The sequence below is a fragment of the Pantherophis guttatus genome, chromosome 3, assembly GCF_059756535.1.
Source record: "Pantherophis guttatus breed Tessera chromosome 3, ASM5975653v1, whole genome shotgun sequence".
In the NCBI taxonomy this organism is placed as follows: Eukaryota; Metazoa; Chordata; class Lepidosauria; order Squamata; family Colubridae; genus Pantherophis; species Pantherophis guttatus.
The window spans coordinates 74,847,460-74,873,546 of NC_142065.1; the positions used below are offsets into that span (position 1 = coordinate 74,847,460).

The 26,087-nt window shown below is 35.7% G+C and overlaps 1 protein-coding gene across 5 annotated transcripts in view; it reads right to left on the reverse strand.

The window, feature by feature from the left end:
* Positions 1-907: 907 nt before the first annotated feature.
* USP33 (ubiquitin specific peptidase 33) overlaps positions 908-26,087 on the reverse strand; it is a 42,708-nt gene continuing 17,528 nt past the window's right edge. For 3 of the 5 annotated variants that reach the window (XM_034437034.3, XM_034437033.3, XM_034437030.3), the window contains 16 exons: positions 25,012-25,125; positions 23,961-24,039; positions 22,687-23,089; positions 19,711-19,823; positions 19,141-19,313; positions 18,947-19,041; positions 18,524-18,557; positions 15,588-15,633; positions 9,788-9,968; positions 9,509-9,635; positions 8,625-8,791; positions 7,976-8,057; positions 6,355-6,463; positions 4,456-4,558; positions 3,955-4,023; positions 908-2,060 (listed from right to left, as the gene is read on the reverse strand). In XM_034437034.3, the coding sequence (XP_034292925.1) occupies positions 1,903-2,060; positions 3,955-4,023; positions 4,456-4,558; positions 6,355-6,463; positions 7,976-8,057; positions 8,625-8,791; positions 9,509-9,635; positions 9,788-9,968; positions 15,588-15,633; positions 18,524-18,557; positions 18,947-19,041; positions 19,141-19,313; positions 19,711-19,823; positions 22,687-23,089; positions 23,961-24,039; positions 25,012-25,125 (2,053 nt within the window). In that variant the 3' untranslated portion in view covers positions 908-1,902. The remainder of the gene's footprint in view (positions 2,061-3,954; positions 4,024-4,455; positions 4,559-6,354; positions 6,464-7,975; positions 8,058-8,624; positions 8,792-9,508; positions 9,636-9,787; positions 9,969-15,587; positions 15,634-18,523; positions 18,558-18,946; positions 19,042-19,140; positions 19,314-19,710; positions 19,824-22,686; positions 23,090-23,960; positions 24,040-25,011; positions 25,126-26,087) is intronic. The other 2 variants (XM_087889849.1, XM_034437032.3) reach the window with 1 other exon arrangement.

Genomic DNA, 26,087 nt, shown 5'->3' on the forward strand with positions numbered 1-26,087 from the left:
ATCTCTGATTCCTATCCAGTTGTCTCCTGTTTTGCCCCTCCTTGGAATGAATTCCCTCTTGGGAAACTGCCGCTTCACTGTAGTCCACCATACCACCTCCCCCTTTGTAGGCACAGTCCATCACAGGGTATCCCCAAAACCCATTCTCAGCAATGAATTTACATTGCGGAAAAGTGATTTAAGATACTGAAAGCAGAAGCTGTATTTGTTTACTTGCACCCAAAGCACAGCCCTGATGAATGTAGGTCTTCAAAGTATTACTAATGTTGCTCAGCAAAATTGTATGCACTTAAGAATAAATGATTTTATTTGCATCATGTAAAACTTTAGAACTATGATCAATTATGGCAAGATATATTCAGCAAAGATTGTTTTGCCACAATCAATCAACATTACAACACTATAGAATTTGTAATCTTCCCATTCAAAGTGATTGTATTTATCTATGTTTAAAACATGAGCGTCTATGGAATGGAAGGAGAGGGATGAAAAGACAGAATTTTTTTCTTACCTTTTGTAACTTCTGAAATAAAGTTTATATGCGAACATGTAACATTAGTTCCTATCAGGGTTGAATTACTGTAACATAGTTGAGAGTCTTGAGCTAACCTTACAGTACTTGTACCGGCTATGCATCTCAGCTTCTAATAGTACAAGTTAATAGTTTAAATTGAAAAATATTATTTGGTAAACTTTATATATTTCACTCTATTTTTCCTGTAACTGTTTGTAAATGATAGCATTCCTTTTCATATACAAGATCAATTTAACAAAGCAAGTTTTTCTTTTTCTTATTTTATACCTTATGAACAATTTCTATACAAAGATGATTTTTCTTTTCAAAGTTGTTTTCCAGTCAAAATGAATATTGTCTTCCATTTTTTAATTTCTCTGAAGTTCAGTGGGATGAATCTGCGACACATAACTTTATTTGATTTGAAGTTCAAACATTTTATACAATTTTAAAAATGACTTTTATTAAACTAGCATTTCATAATATTGTCTATACCGTGGCAATATTCAGGAAGAAAAAATCATTTGGATGACATTCAACATTTCAATATGAATAATCTAGAATGTTTTTCAGTCTCGTTGAATGCATTCAATTCAACATCTGACATCATATATCATGCCAATGAGCACTGCATTACTATAAATTTTCTCCATGTGGAACTATTAATGCATTGAATTAAAAAAGACTATAAATGTCCTAAATTGCATGAGCAATTAAATGTACCCCTTTCATGCTCTTAAAATCAATTATTCCTAGAGATTATAGATCTGTTGTTACATATGTTATTGAGGATAATTTATATACAGCAAAAACATATTAAGAGAATTTAAACAGTACATAGTTTATTTATATTTGCTGACTGAAACAGTGATTCATCTGAATTGTTTACATATCTGACACACAAAGAAAACATTACTATTCCTGAGTTTTCATACAACATTTATTCTATTTTCTTAATTGCTAACTAATGCCACCTTTCCATCAAATGTTCAATAACCTTGACAACTTGTCTTGATAAAACTTGAATGGAGACAGCTTGGTAATTTATAGTTATAGTTAAAGTTATAGTGAAAAGACCAATTACATTTATAATGCATACAATGCATTTATAATGCATACAATGATGTAAAATAAGATCACAATTCCAAAGTCTCTTTGAAAAGTTCTAATATTTATAATGTGTAAATTAGAGATTTCAATCTCAGTTCAGTTCTTGAATATGGTCACTGACCAATATGTGTTTCAATTCACTTTCCATAGATAAAATGTCTACCATTCTGTCATTTCACAGAAAAAAATAAAGATAAAAATAGCAACTTGAAAAATCTTGGGAATGTATGTTGATAAGTGGAAGATATGGTGTAAGAATTCATTCCTTGATTTGATGCCTACAGTTTATGTGTTTCTAATTCTACTTTATCTTCAGTCTGTAATGATTCAGATTCACTTTGAGCAACAGGTGGTCTCAATATGATTTCTGGGCCTCCTCCATAGATTGACTGTAGAAAATTCCATGTTTCTTCGGAAATCTGTCCAGAATCAGCTCCTAAAAAACACGTATTTCCATAAATTTTGCCTGACATTTTAAAAGATTAAATCTGGAAAGCACTTCAATATTTATAAATAATTTAATATAAAAAACTCAGGTTTAAGAAGTTTAGTATTATCTGGATTGATCTGTGACTGATGTGATATAGATGATACAGCTCAAGCTATTTTGTACCGTTTCATGTTATTTTGTCTTTGTGAGTTATTAGATAAAGGAGACTTATAAGGAATCTTGAAGTGACATAATTTCTTTCACAAATTTTACATTTTAAAATACCTGTTCACAAATTTTCAAAGTTTAATTTTTGTACCATAAAGGTAGAAATGTCCATATTTTTTTTTTAAAAAAATTGTATGTTCAGAAAATCACTGTAGCGAGATGTTATGCCATTTCTCTACAAGTCACGTTGAACTACATATAGACTTTTAGAGACAAATTTCTCTACATGGGGCTCCCCTTGAGGAGCACCCGGAGGCTCCAGCTGGTCCAGAATGCGGCTGCGCGGGTGGTTATGGGAGCGACGGGGCGCTCCCATGTGACCCCCCCTCCTGCGCGAGCTTCACTGGCTCACGGTGGTCTTCCGGGTGCGCTTCAAGGTTTTGGTTACCACCTTTAGAGCGCTCCATGGCTTAGGACCGGGGTATCTACGAGACCGCCTTCTGCCACCAGTGGCCTCTCACCGACCAGTACGCTCCCATAGAGAGGGGCTCCTCAGGGTGCCGTTGGCCAAACAATGTCGACTGGCGGCCCCTAGGGGGAGTCTTCTCTGTGGGGGCACCCGCCATCTGGAAGGAGCTCCTCCCGGAGATACGGAGGATCCCGGACCTGCGCGCTTTCCGCCGTGCCATCAAAACATTTCTTTTCCAGCAGGCCGGCCTGGCCTAATCTCTCTTTTAAACTTTTTAAAAAAATTTAAAATTTTAAAATTTTAAATTTTGTCTTATGAATTGGGGTGTTTTAAATTTCGTTTTTCGGGCCAATTATTTAATTGTATTTTAATGGTTTTTTAACATTTGTAGTATATGTATTTTATTTGGCTGTTCACCGCCCTGAATCCTTCGGGAGTAGGGCGGTATACAAATTTAATAAATAATAATAATAATAAAAAATTCAGAGTTCCTTTTTTAAGAGCAATAACAAGTGTTAAATAGAAAATTTTTTGTCACATACATGTTTCAAGTACTGATCCTATTTAGTAGTTAATTCTATAAAGAATTCTATTGGCCAATAAAGAATTCTAAAGAATTTTATACAACTAGATTACAACATAAGCCTGTTGATGCAGCAGTATTTAAAGACATTTTAATTATAGCTGAATGCTAGAGAATAATGTGTGTAATTTCTTATTTTTTCTACATTATGTGAAGTGGGATATACTGAATCTATACGAGAAGCTAACTGGAGAACCAATGAATTCAATCCATCAGTCAGAACAGAGCTGGAGAGGACCTTGGAGGTTTGTAGTCCAACCCCCTGCTCAAGCAGAAGACCCTATACCATTTCAGACAAGTGGCTGTCCAATATTTTCTTAAAAACCTCCAATGATGAAGCAGCCACAACTTCTGAAGGCAAGCTATTCCACTGGTTAATTGTTCTCACTGTTAGGAAGTTTCTCCTTAATTCCAGGTGGCTTCCTTCCGTGATTAGTTTCTATCCACTGTTTCTTGTTTTGCCTTCTGGTGGCTTGGAAAATAACCTCTTTGTTTGAATTCCCCATTCCCAATGTGGAGCTTCTGCTATATGCTATACTTTTGAGAATAGAAGGGGCTTATTTGTTTATGGAACTGTTAATCACATAGGAAAAATGTACAGATCATACACAAAACAACCATAAATGAACATTACCATTGGTAAATTTGCATGCAGAGAACTATTATCAGTGTATTCATACCTTGTTTTAGAACAAACGAACCACATTTACTGACACCAATTTTGGTATTGTCAATGGGACCTGGAGGATCTAATGAAATAAAGTATGTTACAATGTAAGATAATTCTATTTAAAGAAACAAAAGCCCCAAAGAAAATTCCTCTCATATTTTATAAATTATTTTAAATCTCTACATAATAAAACATAGCAAAATACACATTTCAAACTGGGATGTTCAATTTGAAACAGCTGCATACAAGTTTGAAAAATGTTGTTTGTAACTGAAAGATGTCCATCCATTAAACCCTTTATCAAGGCTCCCAAAACTGCAGATCCAATAGAACTATTTATTTATATGCATAGTTGTCATGTATTCTTATTAGGTGCTGTTCTATTTTATTTAACATCAGAATTCATTGCACTGCCCTATGATTTTACTGCAGTTATTTACTACCTAATTAAAACCATGTGATCTTTATATAGCATGTTCTTGCAGTCTCTTTGAATTACAGAAGTACTTACCGTTGTCCTTGCCCTTCACAAACGCTTCCCATTCTCTGAACCACTGCATACTGATGCAATAGAATATAGATGGAGACTCCTCCTCTTGGAATGCTCTGTTCAACTGAGGGACAGAAAGAAAATTCTAAAAGCAGATGTGAACAAGCCTAACATAGCTGCCTTAGATTCACTGTTAGTGCCCTCAAAACTCTCCAAAATTACAAATAGTAAGTGCATATTCACAAATTAAATGCTTAATAAGTGTTGGATCAACGTTCCTACTATGATTTTAAAAATGAAAACAAAACACATCTCTACATAGTCTCTGCTAATGTATCTATATACTTCTAAACCTCATTATTCCTGTAACCTTCAACTGAGTGAAATGGTGCATCATAAGGCGACAAATTTTGAACCAAGGTACCTCAAATGGGCTAACTTACAGAATGCATCCAAAATCCAGTGGCTATGACATCCATGGAATTGAAATTTTGCAAATTGTATAAAGTATTTTATGACAACAATCATTAAACTGTTTATGGCAAGATACAAAATGTCATAAAACATTTCCTGTGTTGATATTTAGCTGTGTTACATATTGTTCAACACAGGCTATTTTTTAGGCAGATAACATTTCTGAAGGTATCTCAACTTTTCCAGTGAAGGTAGTACATTAGGAGTTTTGTCACTGTTGAAGGCATTGAGGAACCTTTTAAGGAAATATTTCTGGAAGGATGACCCAGCTAATCATGGGTTGTCAATTATACTACTAAACCTCTATGTGTAATCCTTAACTGGGCAAAACAGTGCATCATAGAGCAACAGTTTTTTTATCAAGGTAACTCAAATGGCCTAACTTAAAGAATGTGTCCAAAATCTGGAACTCCTGTAGAACTGAAATTAGCAAATTTTGAGAAACATTTTGATATACAAATTATCATAAAACATTTTGTAATATAATACATTTCCTGTGGTCAACTCCTGATGCTTGACTATGCTATACAATTCTATATGGGCTACTTTCAAGGCAGATACTTCTCTGAATATCTCCTGAATTTTAAAGAAGGAAATAATTTCTGAAACAATGACTCAATGGTCAAGGATTATCTATTTATCATTAAAACTTAGGGTATACAACGTTGCTTAAAAGTTTGTGAACCCTTTTGAATTTCTGCATAAATATGACATAAAATCTATTTTTCACACAAGTCCTAAAATTAAGAGAAGAGAAATACTGAACATTCAAAAGGGTTCACAAACTTTTAAGCACCACTGTCTATATAAGCTCTATTAATATTCATTATGCTTAGAAAGCATATCATTGAAAATAAATGGATATTATATATACATTTTTAAAAAATTCCCAGCTCCTGAAAATTTCATATTGTGGCTTTTTCCACATCCTGTGTAATGCTTTGTCCTGTAATAACCATTTCCTTTTCAGTCAGAAGTTGTTCTTCACAGATTGTAAATCAAATTTTCTATGATTTTTTTCTCAGTTCTGAAACTCTCTATTATGACATGCCAAAATGGATGCTAAGAAAATATGAAACTTTACATTTTATTAGCAAGAATAATTATGAATTATTTTGAATAATTTTAAAATATTGAGCTTAGTTTGGATGTTCACTTTTTTCTATTTGCAATGGAACTTAGTCCTTTGATGGGTCCTACTAGTGGAAGAACTGAGGTAGTATATTTTATTTTCCCTTTTAAAGCCCACACATCACTACATTGTTTTGAAGAAGCTCTCAATACCTCTGATCCCCAATCAAACTCTTTGGGGACAAAGAAAATTTGTGAAATGAATAAAAATGTTCTATATGTAGCTCACAATGTCTCAAGATAAAAGTTATTGATTTTAAATATTTCTGTCTCAAACAAATACATGATTTAACAAAATAGAAAAAACATATTTACCCGAATAAACATTTCCAGTTCTGTCTTCCGTCTTTTTTCTATTTTCTCTGTTTCCATTTGACAGGTATAACATACATACAAATGATTAACTGCTGGTCCTCCACCATACCTGTAACAATAAATTATTAAATAAATCCCTATTTATTAGATTTTATAGAATCAAACACTATTTTTAGAAAGCAAACTTTTTTTGTTCACATTTTTTTTTACTTTTAAGTAGAAATAAGCCACACATATCTGAATTAGTTGCGCATGGTATATCTATTATTCCCAAACTAGTTCTGATATATCAAAAAGTGAACATCTTTTTTACACCTTAAAAATAAGGGTGGTTCTACTGTTTACTTTTTCCAGATCATATACAAAACAGTATTGTTTGTTTTTATTCTGCTTTCTAATACATTTTTCATTGTACTGTTTCTTTGTTGCTTGATATAACAGAATCTTTGATTTGTTACACATATTTTGACTAAAAAAGTTTGAAATATAATACATGATTTTATAGTAATTTTTGTCCTCACTGAAATGAAAGAAATAATTGCAATGTAAAATCTTTGGTGACATACTATTTTTCTGCCATGGTAAATCTGTAAACTTTTTAAAAGATTCAGAAAAACCAAGACAATCATATTGTAGTATTAAAAAATATCAATTCAGAATTGTTACTTTCACAATATACAACTTTTATCCTCTTCAGAAAACAGTTTATCACCTTTCCCTCTGTGCACATTGACATTTATATGTGGGATTTACAGCAATCCTCAACATACTTTACTCAGAATTACATTTGTTTAATAGGGTTTATTCTTGGGGAAATGTGTGTGACAGTATCTGCTTAATTATTTATACCACATTTGTTTGAAAGTTTGTCAGCAAGAATAAGTATTTAATTCTTTAAAATAAGTATCATATTAAGTCCCTACTTTGTAATGCCTGCTTTATCTACACATAAATATATTATAGCCCATTTTGGAGGACACTATAGTACTTTTAAAATATTGCAAGAGTATGTTTGTTTGAATTAGTGCCTATAAAGAACTGATTATGGAGAAGTACTATATTAAGGCAAAGAGATCAAGTTTTCTGTTATTTCTGATTTTTAAAAGAAATTCTCCAAATGCAATTAAGTGATGCATTTTAAAGAAAACCTAGCCATGCAGATAGATCAGACCTTGAATTAAACTACAGTGGAGTAATATTCTATTGAAAACAGCAACACTAATGCACTAATGCTATAATACCAACTCGCATAATTCTATTTACAGATTGCTGTTTGAGCCAGCAGATGCATTTGTATTTAGAAACAAAGTGAAATTATTTGGTTTTCTCTTTCCCTAATCCTGAATCATCCTTGTCTCATGCCAGTTCACACACTATCAGATGGGTAGTAGAGGTGCATGCATGAAAGTGAATAAATGAAAACAGTATTTCTGCCTTCTGTTTATAGATGTTTTGCTAGATTAAAGAGGTTTAGGAAGTGCTGTCCATCACAGGATTCAGTATGTTCTGTACTACACTATATGCAGATGTTCCAATTAACTTCTCTTTGATAATGTTATTATTTCCTTAGCATAATAAAATCAGGCATCAAATTTAATCTGTTTCACAATTAAAAGTTTACCTGCTGTACAAATTATCCCATATGTTCTGAGGAAGCATTACAACCAGATCTTCTATAAAAGAAGCTTTGTGTGGAGGGACTCCTACAAAAAAAATAATTTAAAAAAATTAAATATGGTTTAGTTAAAAAGAGTAGAAACATTGAAGTAATGCAGTTTTTCAGCAACAGTAAAAGCATAAAACATCTGTGAAAGAAACAACTTCCTACTGTTTTATATTAAAGCTTCTGAGTTTCTACCCCAAAGATAGGTGCAATCTAATTTATCTTACTACAGAATTAAACTATAGGCTAACAAGTCATGACTAGTAATTAAGGACATACATATTTTTTACTTTCAAATAGTAAGTTATCCAGAGTTTGTGTCTGTAATTCTAACAGTAAACCAGTTAGCTTTACATTTGAAGAAATGGATTCTACATAAGAAAAATTTGGGCTGTGATCTGGATAATCAAAAAACCAATTAACTGACTACAGAGTGAAATTCTTATTTAACTGAATAAAAATTCCAATTAAAAGATGTAAGGACAAAAATACATAGGATCACAAAAATGGTCAAAAACTCAAGTTATAGAAAACAGTAGGATTCATTGTTCCAGATAATGAAATGTTATCTTCATAAGAGAACAGTTTTATATGATTGCAGACTCACCTCCATGTATGCAGAGAAAATCATTATTTGAAATAGGTCCTGGTTCAGCAAAAGTTCTGAATTTATTCAGCCATAAACGTGAAATATAAAATTGAAGGAGGCTTGGTTCCATAACATTAAGGCTTGACACTCTCTCTCTCTTTTTTTTAGCTTCTTCGTTACTTTTTCTTTTGAAAAGAGGCAATATTAACATTAGTTAATATGTATGCTGCTTTGAAATGAGTAGTGTTAACAACAGGTAAATATTGATGGAGGAAAGGACCTCATTCAGACTTGTGTTGAAATAAACTAAGAATCTTTTTAAAGATCTCTATTACTTTGTATGACTAAAAATATTAATTTTACAATAGCTAAACTCAATATTGCATACTATGTGCTAATTTTCAATTTAAAAAGTAAGGTTACTTCAAATCTTGATATCTTCAAAATATTTGAGTTCATGATAAGCTGAACTTGGAACTACTCTTTAGAACCAGAGAAAAACATATTAATTCCTGCAAAGAAGCACTTCGAAAAAAGCCATATTGAGTTACAATTAAAGCTAATAAAGCCCCGTAACAATTGGGAATGACTATCCTGTTTTTTTCCCAACCGTTTGTTATGAATAACAGACTTGTATCAGTTTTTTTAAAAAAGCTTCCTAGCAAAAAAGAGAAGGAGAATGTTTTTGTAGATTCTCTCCATCTTTAGTTCTGTCATCAACTAGCCAGAGAAGAATTTTACAAGTTGTAAGACCAGAAGGAAGATTTGCAGTACTGTCTCTCTTCTTTTTTCCTCCTGTGAGAGCATTGACTAAGCAAAACTCTGCTCAAACGATACTTTCACTGACAATGACAACCTCTGCATCTAACCATTGTTCTGCAATTTCAAACTTGCTTTCTCACCTGTAGAAGAGAACATAAGCTTCTGCATTTTGAATAGTTGATTCGGTTACTTCTGTGACACTTTGATCATCAAACTCATACCATCGATTATTTAAATTATTTCGACAATAAGCTATATAATGCCCATCTAAATTAAAGAACAAAATTAAGAGAATTTTTTTTGTTTTAAAATTGCAGGAAAAGCAGTTTGGTACAGATTAATGTAATCTTTTACATCAGCTGCATAATGATGTAACATACCACACACATAGCCTATGAAAACAGATTATATATACTTACTGATTGCAGTTCCATGGTGGCAGATGACAGACAAAAGGTCATAAACTGCTATTTGAGCAGGACTGTCTTTAGCAAGAAAAGGTTGAAGATCAAGTCCTTCCAAAGGAAAGGACACATGAGTTCCAATTTTTGTGGAAAACATAAGATCATGTCTGAATCTTTTGAGATGAATACATAAAATCTGTGAAAAACAATCAACAGACTTATTTGAAAATGTTTATCTTTTATTTTAATATTTAAGCCACAGATTTCTTATTAAACAGCTAATGACTTTTTTATTTCCTCATAGAAAATGAAATTACCACAGAAATATTTATTTAATCTCCTTATTCTAGTGGTTTCTTTAGGAAAGGGGTAATGAAACAAGAGATGTCTTAAATCCTTTTTGCAACCTCCAATTTTGCTCCTTTGCTCCCAGTATTTAGTTGTGGGGTTGTTTTTACTGCTCCATTTGAAAGTGCTTTATGACATCACAATTACACCATAGCTATTATATGATACAGCTAGCAATCATCTATATTTATGCCTCAAACTCCTTGGCAAATATTCTTTACTAGTATTTCTTTTTAAGAATATTGATTGGATTAGGGTCTCTGACATGTTACCCATCACTAATGCAGGATGTGACCTGAAAAAAGTTGTGAACAACATGGCAATAACAATTATTATTATTCTTGGCACTGTTCTACACAAACAGTGCTAAAGGGAGACTACACTGACATGACATGTTAATAATGTGTGTGCATATGGGAAGTTCAAGAATTTGGCCAGAGGGTTCATTCAACCTAGTCGAGCGCATATGGCTTCCCCAGTCCTCTTCCGGGCAAAGAAGGATAGCGGTCTTCGTCTCTGTGTCGACTTTTGCCGTCTAAACGCAGTAAGCGTAGAGCCCCAGTATCCCCTCCCATTGATAAAGCATCTCCTGGCCACATTGGCTACAGGCAAATATTTCACCAAACTAGATCTATGGGAGGCATATTATAGAGTCCGTATTAGACAGGGTGACGAATGGAAGACCGCTTTTAACTGTCCGCTCGGCAGTTATAAATTCCAGGTCATGCCATTCGGACTACAGGGCGCTCTGGCAGTATTTATGCAGTTAATTAATGAGGTCCTTCATGAATTTTTATATCGCGGTGTATTAGTATATCTCGATGATATCCTAATATATACTGGCACTATGTTTTGTGGCTCCGTTACCTGAGCCTGTGTCATCGGCAGGAGAGGACTCCGAGAGTGAAGGAGAGGAGTTGGCAAGGCCTCCCTCTCCAGGACCCTCCTCTCTGGCAATGCCTTCGGTGTCCGCCAAAGGGCAAGAGATAGGGCCGGAGCCAAGCACGTCCATGCAGCCACAGATGGACAGTGATGAGGGTAATGAGTCTTGGCTGGATCCACGCCAGCGTCGCAGAGATAAGCGCGCGCAACAGAAGAAAAGGCGTGCCCAAGATTAGGCTGAGTCACTGGACCACACCCCACAGGATATAAAAGGGAGCGTGGTGGCCAGTCAAACCTTGTGACGAAAAAAGCTGAAAGCTTCCACGCCATTCTGCATTGCCGGACTTTTTGCTATAGACTTTGCTGGATTATCTCTGGACTTGATTGACTCCGTAATTATTGAGCTGTTTCTTTTGATGTACCAGGAGTGGGGAGAAGTTATCTCTCCTCTTCGTAAATAATAAACTCTTGGCAGCCAGCCACTAGGTTGTTGCCAAGTTCCGTTATCATAAGGAAAAGGATTTTGCCGGCTGGTTTGGTCTTTAACTCTTGAATGTCTGTTGGTGTGTGCACGTGTGGTTGGGGACAGAACACTATGGAGGAACATGTACACCTAGTCCGTCGAGTGTTAGAAAAACTTCTGGAGGCTAAATTATTTGTTAAAGTGTCTAAATGCGAATTTCACTGCACTGAATTGGACTACCTAGGCTATAGGATATCCAAAGACGGCCTGGGATGGATCCTAATAAAGTCGCTGCCGTATTGGAGTGGCAACTCCTGGGGATGAGGAAGCAACTGCAGAGCTTCCTCGGATTCACTAACTTCTATAGACAATTCATCCCATTGTTTGCCCATATAGCATTGCATCTTACGAACCTTCTACGGACCCGGGGAATTGATAGAAAACCAAGGCCAGGTCAACACATAGAGTGGTCTTCGGAGTGTCAAAAGGCTTTTGAGAACTTGAAAGCTCAGTTTGCTCGAGCCCCTATACTCCAGCATCCTAATCAGCAGAAACCGTTCATAGTGCAGGCGGATGCAAGTGATGTGGCTGTTGGAACTGTGTTATTGCAGGCTACTGAATGAGGCCGCTTACAGCCATGTGCGTATACCTCTAAAAAATTCACCCCTACGGAGCAGGGGTGGGCTATATGGGAAAAGCGTTCACTGTGTGATGGGCACTCCACAGTTGGCGGCACATATTGGAGGGAGCGCGTGAACCGTTTGAGGTCTGGACAGACCACAGGAACCTAATAGCCCTACAGATCCCCAGGAAGCTTTCGTCCAAACAGGTACGATGGGCCCAATATTTCCAGCGGTTTAATTTTGTATTAAAGTATGTACCTGCGGAGAAGAATTTCCTGGCCGATGCCCTATCTCATATGCCACAGTTTAATAGTAAACAGGATGAAGTGGTGCAGGCCATGATACTGGACGGTAGGAAAGGAGGGAGGGCAGCGACCAGTATAGCCATGCAGCAAAGATGGGAGGAGTCACTAAGGGAGGCCTTAACTAATGACCATTGGCTACAGGACAACGAACACTTACTCAGAGGGACGGGTTAGCATGGAAGGGTGACAGATTGTACATCCCAAAGGGCTTGTGACGGGCTGTCCTACAAAGATGTCACAACGTCAAAGCTGCCGGACAGTTTGGGTTTCTCAAGACCCTACATCTTACACGACGCCAATTTTGGTGGCCACATATGTGGGTTGACATAGAGGCATATGTAACTAGCTATCTTATCTGTGCAAAATCCAAACCGAGGCCAGGGAAACCCCTTGGCCTATTACAATCAGTGGCCACCCCTAGTACACCATGGGACGAAATCGCCATGGATTTCATAGGGGATCTCCCTGAGAGTAATGGGAACACGGTTATATGGACTGTCATAGACCTGTTTTCCAAACAGGTCCATTTCATCCCATGTAGCGGATTGCCATCAGCCCGGAAGTTAGCCAAACTCTTCATCCAACATATCTATCGCTTGCATGGGGTACCCCGTCGCATTATTTTGGATAGGGGGGTGCAATTTACGGCTAGATTCTGGAGGAACTTTATACAAGCCATAGGCTCGACGCAAGGGCTCAGTTCGGCTTTCCACTCTAGCACAAATGGCACAGTTGAAAGAGCTAATGCTATGGTGGAACGCTATCTGTGCTGTTATATCTCCTATCAACAGAACGACTGGTCGTATCTGTTGCCATTCGCCGAAGTTGCTTATAACATTGTAGTACTGGCTTTACTCCATTCCAGATTGTTACGGGACAGGACTTTGTAGCTATACCAGAGCTAGAAAACCTATCAGATACCAGTTCGATACCGCAAGAATGGGCTGATAAGATACAGACACTATGGCCACAGGTTAGGGAAGCGCTGGATAAAGCAGCAATTGAATACAAATCCCAAGCAGACAAGAAGAGATCACGATTAGAGCCATTAAAAGTGGGGGATTTAGTATACCTTTCTACTAAGTATATAAAAATGAGGGTACCAAACCGAAAATTAGGACCGAAATATCTAGGTCCCTTTCCTGTAACCAAAGTGATCAACCCTGTCACCGTGGCTCTGAAACTCCCGCCTCTACTGGGCAAAATCCATCCCGTTTTCCATAGCAGTCTCCTAAAACCCGTAACCGCGATTAGAGACAGTCCAAACCATCCTGGACCAGTTAGGGATGAACAATATGAAATCGATGAAATATTAGACTCCAAGATCAGCAGAGGGAGACTTAAATATCTAGTTCGATGGAAGGGGTACCCTTATGAGGAGGCTTCATGGGTATCCGCGGAAGATGTTAACGCTAGTTGGTTGCTTAGAAAGTTTCATAGAAAGCATCCTCTGAAACTAGAAGCTGTTGTTAACACATCCGCTTTATGTCTTGCAGAAAGACCCTTGGTGAAGGGGAGCCGCCTGTCGAGCCCGATATCCTGCTGATATCTTGGGGCTGGGATACGAAAGAACACGGATGACACAGATATTTATGCACGTGGGGGGTGTTGGTAGCACCAGGGTAGGCGGTCGGGTGCGGGGACTCGTGGTGCGTTGGGGATAGGGCTTAGGAGCCATGACACCCACGAGGTACGCAGTGATGACTGGGAGGGCGCTGGTATGCTGGTGACGCACTATAGCTGAGAGACTGATGCCGCTATTCCATCTGCTGAGTCACTGCGCAAGGGGTAGGGTCTGGGCGGTGCCCCACAGGTGACGGCCGCCCTGGTGATCGGCGGGCGTGTCGGTCATTCGGTCGGGGTGTTAAAAGCGCTGCAAGCCACACGCTTGTAGCGCCAACTTTAAATTGTTATGACTGCAGCATTTTCTCGGAGCCAGCAAGATTAAACCAGCATCACACCCATAGCGTTGTCTTTTGGTGTTATTTGTGGGTTATCATTTCGTTTTGCCCGAGGATCCTGAGAATATCATTTACAGAACAATATTATTGTTATATTTCCTTAGGAAAAGATATGTTTTAAAAAAACCCAAAATAATTCTAATCTTCCCGAAAACTTTCAAATTGTGGAATCCATCCAAAAAGTATCACACTGATCTCAAATGATCCTAATATAATTCTTTGTAATCCAAGTTATCGGTAATATTTTATCCTGAATTATTTTTGTTATTAGGTAATTCTCAAGAGCCTGGAAATATTTAGCTGACCTTTGCTGATCTTAGAAGCTAAGTAGGATCAGTCCTAATTAGTATTTGGATAGGGAACAGTCTTGCAATGAAAAACCACACTTCCAAGAAAATTACATGAATGCAATGACCAGGAAACAAATTAGACTAAACTTTAATTCTCAACATTGAGCATCTCTTAAGTACATTGATAATTACATCAGAAGCAAGAAACTTCTTATATTTTTTTAGGTAAGCACAAAAATATACATATTTCTATGGCTGTTTAATATATGACGATACACATGTTAAAAGCAATTAGAGTTTTAAGATTATTCTCAGTCACCTCAAATGCAGCACTTTTCAGTGAAGGCCAAGCTCCAATATCCAATAGAATTACATTAAATTTAAACATGTTAAGTGAACAGCTTAAAATATACTAGTCCAAACTATCTAAAACTGTTGTGTAGAATGTAACAATTGGTTCTCAAGACTGATAGAGATTTAGGTGACTTTTGTAAATAATCAGCTGCAGCCTTCCCCATTATCAATAAATCAACTTTCCAATGCACCGTAAGGTTATGAGAAAAAGACCTAGAAAATCTTAGCCGTAGCATCACTTGAGCTGGAAAATACTACAATTGCTAGAATTCTTGTATTACCACTCTTTCATGAATCTTGCTAATTCTTAAAATTGTGGCTGAAAAAAACTTTTGGTTGAAGCAGCTATACATTCTGACAGAAAATGTAATTCAGGATAGGGACCATAACAACGTAGAGAAGAAATTGATTTGTTTGACTGTTATCTGTTAAACTGTTAAAAGATTCATCCTGGAAAATGAAGAAATAGAACTGAATACAAGTCATGTTACATGAAGTAATTTGTTCTTATGTTCACACTAATTTATTACAAAAAGGGGGAAAAAGGACATTTTTATCCAGCAAAGCAAAGCAAAGCAAAGCACATTACCTCAGGGAAGTGTTGAACTTTGCAGAATTTTACTCCATTTCTTAACCTGAAATAAAGTTCACATTTAATAACATTGTAAAAAATATTGACCACAATGTTAAAAAAATTCTAGCTTTACTATTTTAAAAATGCTAACTAGAAAAAATGGAATTAGAAATCTACAATTTTTCCCAGTTTTCGTATCTACATATAAAATAAACATGACAACATATATAAAAAACCCAACATATATCTTGGTAAAGTACTAAACTCAATCATCATCATCATCGTCGTCATCGTCACTTGAAACACAACACGCCAGATATCACAGTTGTCGAAAACCCAAAGGTACAATTTATTGACATCATGGTATCAGGAGATGCCAGAGTAGAAGAAAAAGTACTGGAAAAAATCATGAAATATCGCGACCTGGCCATTGAAACTACACAGCTATGGATGAAAAATTTAACAGACAATGACCCATTGTCATCGGGGCACTTGGTACTATGTCCAAGAATTTTATAACATACAGCAGCAAATTGCAGCTTCCTGCATTAACACCAGCAGAACTGCAAAAAACTGCGCTACTTGGAACATCATACATTTTAAGAAGGTACTTGGTTGATACTTAGGACGCTAGCAGCAACCCGTATCAACCATTAGCACCAGTCAATGGTATTTGTGATGCATTTTTGAATGTTCAGTTGACTGAATTTCATGTTTGATGAATAAATATAATGATAATAATGATAACAACAACAACAATAATAATATAATTGGGTGCAATTCCAAAACATCAGGAGCATCACTTTGACACCATCAGTCAATTGCAAAAGGCAGCTTTATTGGAACAGCTTACATCCTGCAACAATATCTTTAATATTACTAAATAACATCTGCCTATCCCAGGTCCTTGGTTTGATAGGTGGACAAAAATACCAAATCCAATCCAAGCATCTGGCTGACTGCAACCAACTATAATCTATATTATAATAATGACAATGAAATGCCTTTTCTTTCCAACTATTTATTTCCTGCCTTTACAAATAGCTGAAGGCAGCAAACATATTCCTCCTCCTGTTTTCCCCACAGCAACCCTGTGATGGGTTGGGCTGAGAGAAAGTGAATGTCCCAAGATCACCCAGCTGGCTTTCATGACCACAAATGGGACTTGAATTCAGTCTCCTGCTTTCTACCCTAGTCCCTAAACCACTAGACCAGGGGTGTCAAACTCATGTTGTCACGGCCTCGTCACGTGACGTATCGGGACTTTTTCCTCCTTCGCTAAACTGGGCGGGGCTAGCACGTGACACATCCGGCCCGCGGCCCACGAGTTTGACACCCTAGCACTAGGTCAAACTGCCTCTCAGATCAAACTGGTTCTAATGGAAAAAATATGGCTGTAACTCTGAATTAAAAGTGTTAACCCGGAATCTAAAGTGTTTTCTTTAGTCTACTTGTTAAAATTTTACTGAATTCTGACTTATTATGAACAAGTAAGTATGCAATACCACACTGTCATTTGGTATCTTTTCAAGGTCGGCCAGGCCAAGAAACAGGCTCCTCAAGCACTACTGGACCTCTATTGTGACAGGGTATAATAACAGACTCTTGAAAGTCTGACAAGGTTTCTCTCACCTTCTCCTCTTACACCTTAAAGAATCTGACAAGGCAATCCTAAATTTGTTTCTTACTGCCTCCTTCTTTGAAAAGCTACCTGGTTTTTAAATAACTGCTCTTGTATTCATTTTTTTAAAAAAAGTTATTTCTGTACTGCTCTACAGTGGCCCAGACAGAACTGGTAGGCAGTTTTCATTCATTCAGCAGATGGCAGCTGAAGTCAGGAGCACCTTTGCACAAAGCTTTCTTGTGTGCCAATTGTGTCATTACCTTGATCAAGAGGTCCTCTCAATCACTCATGAGGCTATCTTTGTAGACCACTCAGAAGTTACAACTGATCTAGAATGTAGCCATGCAACTATGGGCAGTTCTTATTTCGTTCAAATAGCTTTGGAAGGCTTGGTGTTGTAGGTTACCTGTATAGCTCTTCATAGTTTAATCTAGTTACTAAGAGGACTATCTTTCTCCTGTTGTTTGCATTTGACCAGTTAGATCTGAGTGAGTTGATAAGTTCCATTTGACCAGTTAGATCTGAGTTAATTGATAAGTTCCATTTGACCAGTTAGATCTGAGTGAGTTGATAAGTTCGAGTTGTAAACCAGTGTCTTCTTGAGGACCTTAGAAACACACCTCAGTAGCTGGTTGTCCTGCAGAACAGCATTCCCCCTAAGTTTTGCATGGCTGCACCCTATTGGGCTTTTGTAAAGTTGTCAAAACCTGGCTCTTCTGACAGGCCCTGGGGCAAGATACAGCGATTGGTTCCCTAGTGGAGGTTGGCTGGGAAAATGTTTGTTTAGTTATTCTTCACTGTTGCATATCTTGTATTTACTGCTGATCCTGCCTTTTTATACTTTTACTATTTTTTGCTTAACAGAAAATAATCTTAGTAGTTAGAATCATATGACGTTGAGGCAGCATACGAGTGGTAAAATATAAAATAAAACAGTAACAGATAACGTTCAAACAAGTAGCAAGTCTAAATGATGCCTACGTTTTGTCTAGTTGGTTACATGCATAGTTCAGATTAGGCTCTGGCATTTGTCATGAAACTATTCCTGTTTGGTAGAGGCAAATTAATCCTAAGCATTTTTTATTAGGTTTCAAGGCTGTTTGGGCAGTTTTTCAAGAAAGCTTAAGAAGACAATCAATACTTAAAACTATTTTTAAACAAATATTAAGTCATAATGGTTCATACAAAAGGGCTATTTTGCCAACTGAACTGTGCCTGTGTATATTTCATACATTACATCATATTCCTGGTTTCAATAGTTCTATAAATAAAAAAGGGTAGAAAAGTATACATACATATATAAAGAATTTAAATGTAGGTCACTTACTTTTTACATTTTTCACAACTGTACATATTGTCACCTGCAGACATTGTAAAGAAGAGAAGAACAAACATTATTCTAAAAATATAGAAAATTATCTTTTCCCCCTTTAACTCACACTAAATATGTTTGATTTTGCAATATGGTAAATTGATCCTAGCATTTTATAAAATACTTATCCTCGTGAATTGGGAAATTGTTCTTAATTGAAAATCCATACTATGGATACTAATCAAAAGTTAATCTTTTGCAACTATGTTTTCTGAATGTTTGTCCTTGAAAATATTTCTCAATTCAATTTCAACAATAATGTGGAGAAAACTCTAATATGCTTTCTGTTCTGTTAAATGTGAAACCTGATTCAATACAATAAATCACACAAAGTAGCTAAATCAGAATTTGATATTTGATAAAATATGAATCTCTTACCTTTCAATTCATCTCTAGCAAAAAAGGCAGCAAGACAATCTTGTAAGGTTACTGTTGGACCCCAAAACCAGCTAGGGACACATGAGACAACAAACCTGAAATATCATTGATAGAAAAACAGCAATTGTTCTGCTGTTATAGCAGAAACATCAATGCAGAAGAATTACTGAAGTAGTAGAAAGAAAACAACTAACCTTTTGAAATATTCCACAAAAAACGCAATCCAACCTTGAGGAGCATATGCTTCACCACAAGATCCTGCCTTGACAAGAGAGGTCTGATGATTTGCAGAATGCAGCTTAGCAAGATCTTCCTTACCTGGAATAGGTAAAGACAAATCCTGGAAAGTTTCCAGTGTAACTGAAACCTATGGAAAATAAACATAAACACTTATTTGTCAATGTACTTAATCAAATTCTATAATTATATTTGCTTCTTTGAAGCTTCTCATAAAACAAAACATAATACTGCTTATCTGCAATTATGCCACTTGATGGGAACTAACATATATTTAAGTTCACTATAAAGTATGCATAAATATAAGTTACGCGTTCACTGTAAAGTATGAATAAATATATATGTACATAGATATTGATAAATATAAAAATATAAATAATGCAGAGGATAAAAAAATAAAGAACTATGAAAAGGACTAGTCAAACATGTTTGGAAAATCTAGCTCGGATAATCCAAGAATTATTATATTACTTTTTTTTAAAAAATCCACATAGAGAGAAATTTTGCATAAGCACTGTAAAACATACCCGATCACATGTGAGGCACTGTACAGAACTTAAAATAGAACCATCAAATATGTCTGATATAACACTTCGGTATTTTTTGTTTTTCTTCTTTTTAGAGGAAGGCATGGTTGGAACTAAAAGGCCAAAAAAAGCATAACAAAATATTATTTGAACTATCCAGGGTTAATTAACAGTAATTTCTACTGAATTTTGGGAGGACAGGCAGCTAACAGTATTTTTACTCATTCATTATAATTCATGTCCATGTATCTCACCCCAATAGGATCAATCCACCCCATCCATGCCAGCAGAAAGAACATGCTATGGGCTCAATCAGTCAGAGAATTCCAGTGGGAGGGGTCCAAGATAAAAGATCTCTCTGTCATGACCACAGCCCTTTGGAACCTCATATCCCCAGAGGTGAGATCTGACACTTTTGACCTTCTGTAAGGGCCTGAAGACCTGGGTCTGCCAGCGGGCCTGGTGCCCTAATTGTGGGGAGGTATCACTCTGGAAGTGATTAGTAAATTGAGATAAGGGCCCACATCTACCTCTTTGTGCTTCCTCCCTTTTTTAATGATTTTTTTTAGCATAACTATGATTATTATTATAACTGTCTTAGTTTTAATGTTTGTAAGTGCCCAAATTTGCCTCTGGATGAGATGGGTGGCATACATAAATCCAGTGAATAAATAAATAAAAATGTCTTCAGCTTCAGGGCAAACTTGTCTCAACCACAATTCTGCACAAAAGATGGTAATAATCATAGGATCATAGACTGTTTACAAGCAATTTTCATCTGCATTCTGAATTGTTCCAGCCAGTCCAGTATCTCAGTTTTATACAACAATAATTAGATAATTCTATCTCATGCATGTATCAAAAAGATGGTCTCATTTGCAATTCTTTGATAAGCTGTAAGTATAGTCTAATGCAGGGGTGTCAAACTCAATCGCATTGCGGGTCATATCGTGATGTATCGTGGTGGGCATGGCCCATGCGGGCCATATGTGGCCTGCGGGCCACCAGTTTGACCAGCCTGGTCTAATGGACTGGAAGGATAGAGTGAAACAGAATCTCAAAAGTAATGTCAGAGAAATTCAGCTGGGTTTGGAGAAACAAACAGCCACCACTCAATTTATTAGCAGCTAAAGTAGCACAAAATATTTGCAAGGCTATCTTAGTATACATCCTGCCAAAGTAAGTGTTAGAAAACACTAATCTACCTTGCTTGATGTTGAAAAAGCTAAGCAAGGCCCAACTAGTATCTGGAGATATTTAAAACAAAATCAAAAGAAAGCAATGGCAAACCATTTCTATGTTGTAACATAGAAGTTGTCCATGTAATCACCAGGAGTTTAACTTGTCTTAGAGGAGAGTATACTTCATCTTAAAATACTAGCAGATAATCTCACTTAAATGTTAGCTTTGGAACAGGAGATAAATTTACAAATGTACAAAATTATTTCAACTCAATTCAATGATATAAATCAGAAAAGATTTTTTTTAATGAGTCTTAATAGAAGTTTGAAAATGCTGCAAAATGAAAGACTGTGATATTGGAAAATAGCACTGTATTTAAATAGCGCTTTGACAAACCTAGTAAAATGATGCAACTCCCAAAGGGCAAGCAACAGATAAACAGAAGTTACAATTCTAATGCTTAATCCCTAGATAAAAATTGTGAATGCTTGCCTTCACTTACATCTTGCCTTACTTTTATGTGGATTGCGAAAAGGGCTAGCAATTACACAAAGTCTCTTAATACAACAGTGGACAACTTCCCTTGAGTCAGGGGTGATTTCTCTGACTAGCTGTAGACTACAGACCAAAGTCTCTCAATTTTGGCAACTTTAAGGTATGTGGAGTTCAACTCCCAGAATTTTCATGCCAGATGGGGATTATATGAGTTGAAACATCTTAAACTTTCCCTTTCCCACTCTTCAAAATGTATTCTAAACCCATTGAAAATAGCCTAAACTCACATCACAAACTTTGGTAGCAAAATGGCCAAATAAAAACAGATTTGGATTGTTTGGGGAAGCTGGTAGGACTAAATAAAATAAAAATGGGTTCTGCTATGAAAAGTATGTGCATGTGCATTTGCTTGCATGCATGCATGCATGCATAAGTTAAGGGTTAACCATACAAGAGGAAAAGTTAAATTTATCTGTTGAGATGCATGAGCTATCTACACAAATAAAAGCTGAAATTTATCAAATCATTGAACAAATGCCCACATTTCCTATTTATGATCATACATTATATATTATATGCTAGCCTCTTCTTAATACTTATTCATCTCTGTCCTACAATGAAGGTTTTATTTTTATTTTTCTAACTGTAAATTACACATTTGAGAGATAGGACAAACCTAGAGAAAGCTTTCATGACAAATGCCATGTTAAGTGATTATTACAGAGACTAAGAATTGCTTTGTACACTGGAGGTATAGAACATAATTATTAGTGCTACATTTTGTCATACTTTTGTTCATTGTTAATTTAGGTGTCCCATTCCTTTTCTTCCTTTTGCATAGGTCTTCCATTATTCACATATATACTTAAAATGGTAGAATTTTATCCTGATTTTGGTGAGACCACTGGGCATTACAGATTATTCCATATCTATCTTTCTAAAGTCAGTAAATATAAAAACATTTCATGCCACAAAGATCAGAACCACTTGAGCAAGATGATAGTATGGCACACTATTAGTTAACATGTTTTAAAGTAGAAAGGATGCTGCATAAGCTGGGAAAACACATAACAGAGAAGGCAAATCTTAGGCAAGTTCATGAAATAGGAATTTATGTTGTTCCTTTGGACACTGCCTAACCTCTGCCTGAGACTGTCCCCCCAGCCTCAAGAGTACATATAACAGAAGACAAAAGGAAATTAGGAATCAGTTCTATCAGCATGACATTACTATGTAACCCAAGCTAATGCTATGCATGTAAGCCTTTTAATAACTTTGAAATAATATTCATACAATCACCTGAATATCTGCTGTGTATTTGTACCTTCACTGTTTCCTGATTATTCAAAAGTTCAGCTGTTTCACGAAAACTGTTTATATCTTTTTCTGTGTCGTCCATAGAATTTGTTCTATTCATTTTGGTACACAAGGATCTCTCTTTTCTATAATCTTTAGATATATTTCCATCCTCCTCAATTAACATTGCATTTTCTGCAGGGTCGTCTGCCATAGGTTTTGACCAAGGATCATTTTCTACCTTATCATTGTTAACACATGATTGAAAATCTGTATCTGATTGGCATTTTTCTTCTTCCATTCTCTCCTCAACATTTGTTGTGTTACTATCCTCTAATGTAATAACAGTTTCTTTTAACTCTTCATGAAGCAAATCCATTAAACAACGTAGAAATTCCTGGGCATCCTAAAATTTAAAACAGGTAAGTACATGGTTTAAAATACACACCTAATGTGATAAGATTTTAAAGAATACTAATTAGTTAAAAGTAAATATATATTAAGAGGGATATAGGTGTAACATACAGTACTGCTTTTAATTACTTCCATTTTATAATGTGTTCTGTAAAAGTATAGTGAGGGATCCAGAGGAATATGGAGGGAAGAGAACAGACAGAATGGGTTTTTTTTCTGTAGCTCTTGCTCATAGAATCTCCTTGGAATGTCTATTTTGGGCATCAGACACCCTTCTAGATAGCTTGTGCTATTGCATGAAATAATCAGACAGAACAATGTCTCATTTTTTTCTCCTGCCTGATTTTTTGGCTCTCGTTCCCCATGTCAGAGCTCATTTTATACAAAATGGCCGTTGGCCATTAGAAGATGAGGCAAAAGAAAAGCCACATCCCCAAAATCTATTTCCTTTACACTAGATCTATCACTATAATTAATCTAAATGTTATATTAATCAGCATTTTGAAGATTGAAATTAATTTCTGTCATTTAAATTATTTTTAAAACAAAAAATATATGGTCCTAGCTCTCTCTTCCTAGAACTCTCTGCATAGAAAAAAATTAAACTTTGTATTGTAAGGTGTTTGTATTACATCACATTGTAGGTATAAAACCTCAATTAATCAACTTACCTGAATAAAGGAGAAATACACAAAAAAGCACAGCAGTTTGCCAGAAACAACTATTATTTCTGTTTCACTATGTAATAACTACTCCCAGTATCTTTCTTGTGCATATCTATTTTACTTGTGTTTTTATTTCTTTGAATCTTGCAACTGTTTAGCAACAATAATTTTAGTGGCCTAAAAATAGGAAAGGCTTACTTGTTGCGAATAGCCTCGAAATGTTGGATTAACAGCTTTAATTCCTTGAAACAAATTTGTGGGGACCACAGCTCCAGGCCTGGAACAAAAAACATTTAATTTTGTTTACACTTTCTCAAACTGAATGGAGTACTTCAGTGTACCAATGTTCACAATGTTTAGCAAATCGGGAATATTAAAACTAGGAAATTCTTAATTTTACTGTCTTCATATATCACAATTATGTATAATAGAACAGGATTTATTTCTATGTAAATGTACTGTATTTTTTGGAGTATAAGACATACTTTCCACCCACCCCCCAAAAAGTGGGTGGAAATGTTTGTGTGTCTTATACAGCGAATATTGCAGTGGGGGAGGGGGGTTAGTGCTGCGCTGATCAGCTGTTCTAAGATGGGTCGTGGTGGTGAACAAGCCATGGCGTGAATGGGCCATAGAGAACGGGCTAGATGAATACTGGATGGATGCTGGGAGGCAGAGGTAGATTTTTTTCCTTGTTTTCTTCCGCAAAAGCTAGATGCATCTTATAGTCCAAAGAATACAGTATACAGAATCTACTCTAAGGATGGATATGGTTCCACTGGTGAATAGTCAGAACTGGATGTTGGTTTTTGCTTAAAATACTTTGCTATTTATTAAATCAAAGTATTTATTATTGTTAAACCTAATAAAATGAATAGGTTGCTATAGTAATAACTGCATAATTACAAACCAGAATTCTAGTTCATGTACTTACTACTAACAAGCATTCCAATGGTGTGTTCCCTTCTACCGTATAGAATTGTGAAGTGGAAGGTTATCTTTCCACATGTGGAATCTCCCCCCTCCCAACTCTGATATTCTCAGGTTGTTTCAGATGACAGTCCAACCCTCCAGATCAGATGTTGGTGGTACATCATGGAATTTGAGGAATAGACAAAATCCATTGTATGAACAGAAATATGTAAGATTGTATATAATCCATTATTTGGAAAGCATTCTCATCTGAAACAGTATTATATATCAAATTGATTTATAAAAACACATCATAAAAATGAAAGTAGCACCATACCTGCTTTTATGCCAGAGTTCTGTTATAAGTTTGTAGTAACTTCTGCAAATGGCTGGTTTTTTATCGGTCCGAGCTAAACTCCCACAGTCAAGGAAAAACTGTGTCAATGGGGGGCTGATAAGGGAAAAAACAAAACAAGCACAAACTAGTATTTTGAAAGAATGCTACATATATCCATAGTTCTTCAGTCTTAGAAAATTCAACTATCATATGAATTCTCTATCATTAAAAAAAGCATTTAATGTTCAATGTAGTCAATAATATTGCTGAATCCTCCTGCATCTTTTCAGCATGCTAAGAGTAAATCTTCTTGTATGTCATAATCGATGACAAAAAAAAGTTACTTTTACCATTTCAACAGTCAATATTTAAGCAAATATCTGTTAGATCATATATACAAACTGTTTTTGGAACATGATTCAGGAACTGAACAAGTCAAAGACTGCATGATTAAAGAGATGGAGAATTTAAGCAGGTAACTGATATGTAACATATGAGAATATCAATAGAAGGTAAATATTAAATTTACTCTGAATATTACAGAGTTTTAGAAGAAATTTGTTTTAGTAGTATATTAATTCAGCCCTGCCTGCCAAAATGAATAATTCATATTTTAAAAAGTAATGCACAATGAGGTTGGATTCTTCCATATATGATACAATTTTACAAAGTTGAACTATTTTAAAACATGATACTTTTCTTTTCTACCAGTTGTTTTCTATTAAGCTTTATATTCTCACAGTATATATTAAGTTGGCTTTATATATAATCACTGCTAGACTACTGTACAATTTCACCTGCTAACTGGTAGATTAAGTTTTGGGAATATGCATCAATGTCCAAAAAAATTCATATCTAAAAAGTTTAATAACTTAAATTTGGAAACAATTCATAACTTCACATGGCCTTCCATCATATCTAAAGTTGTTCTTTTCCAATGTAAGATTTTAAAACACTAAACTTTAACATTTACTGCTTCAAATTAATTCCAAATTTTTGTTTATTATTTTGACTTAATCTTGTCATTTCAATCACTTTTATCAATTTCTGAACCAATTCTAGTATAAAATGTTCAA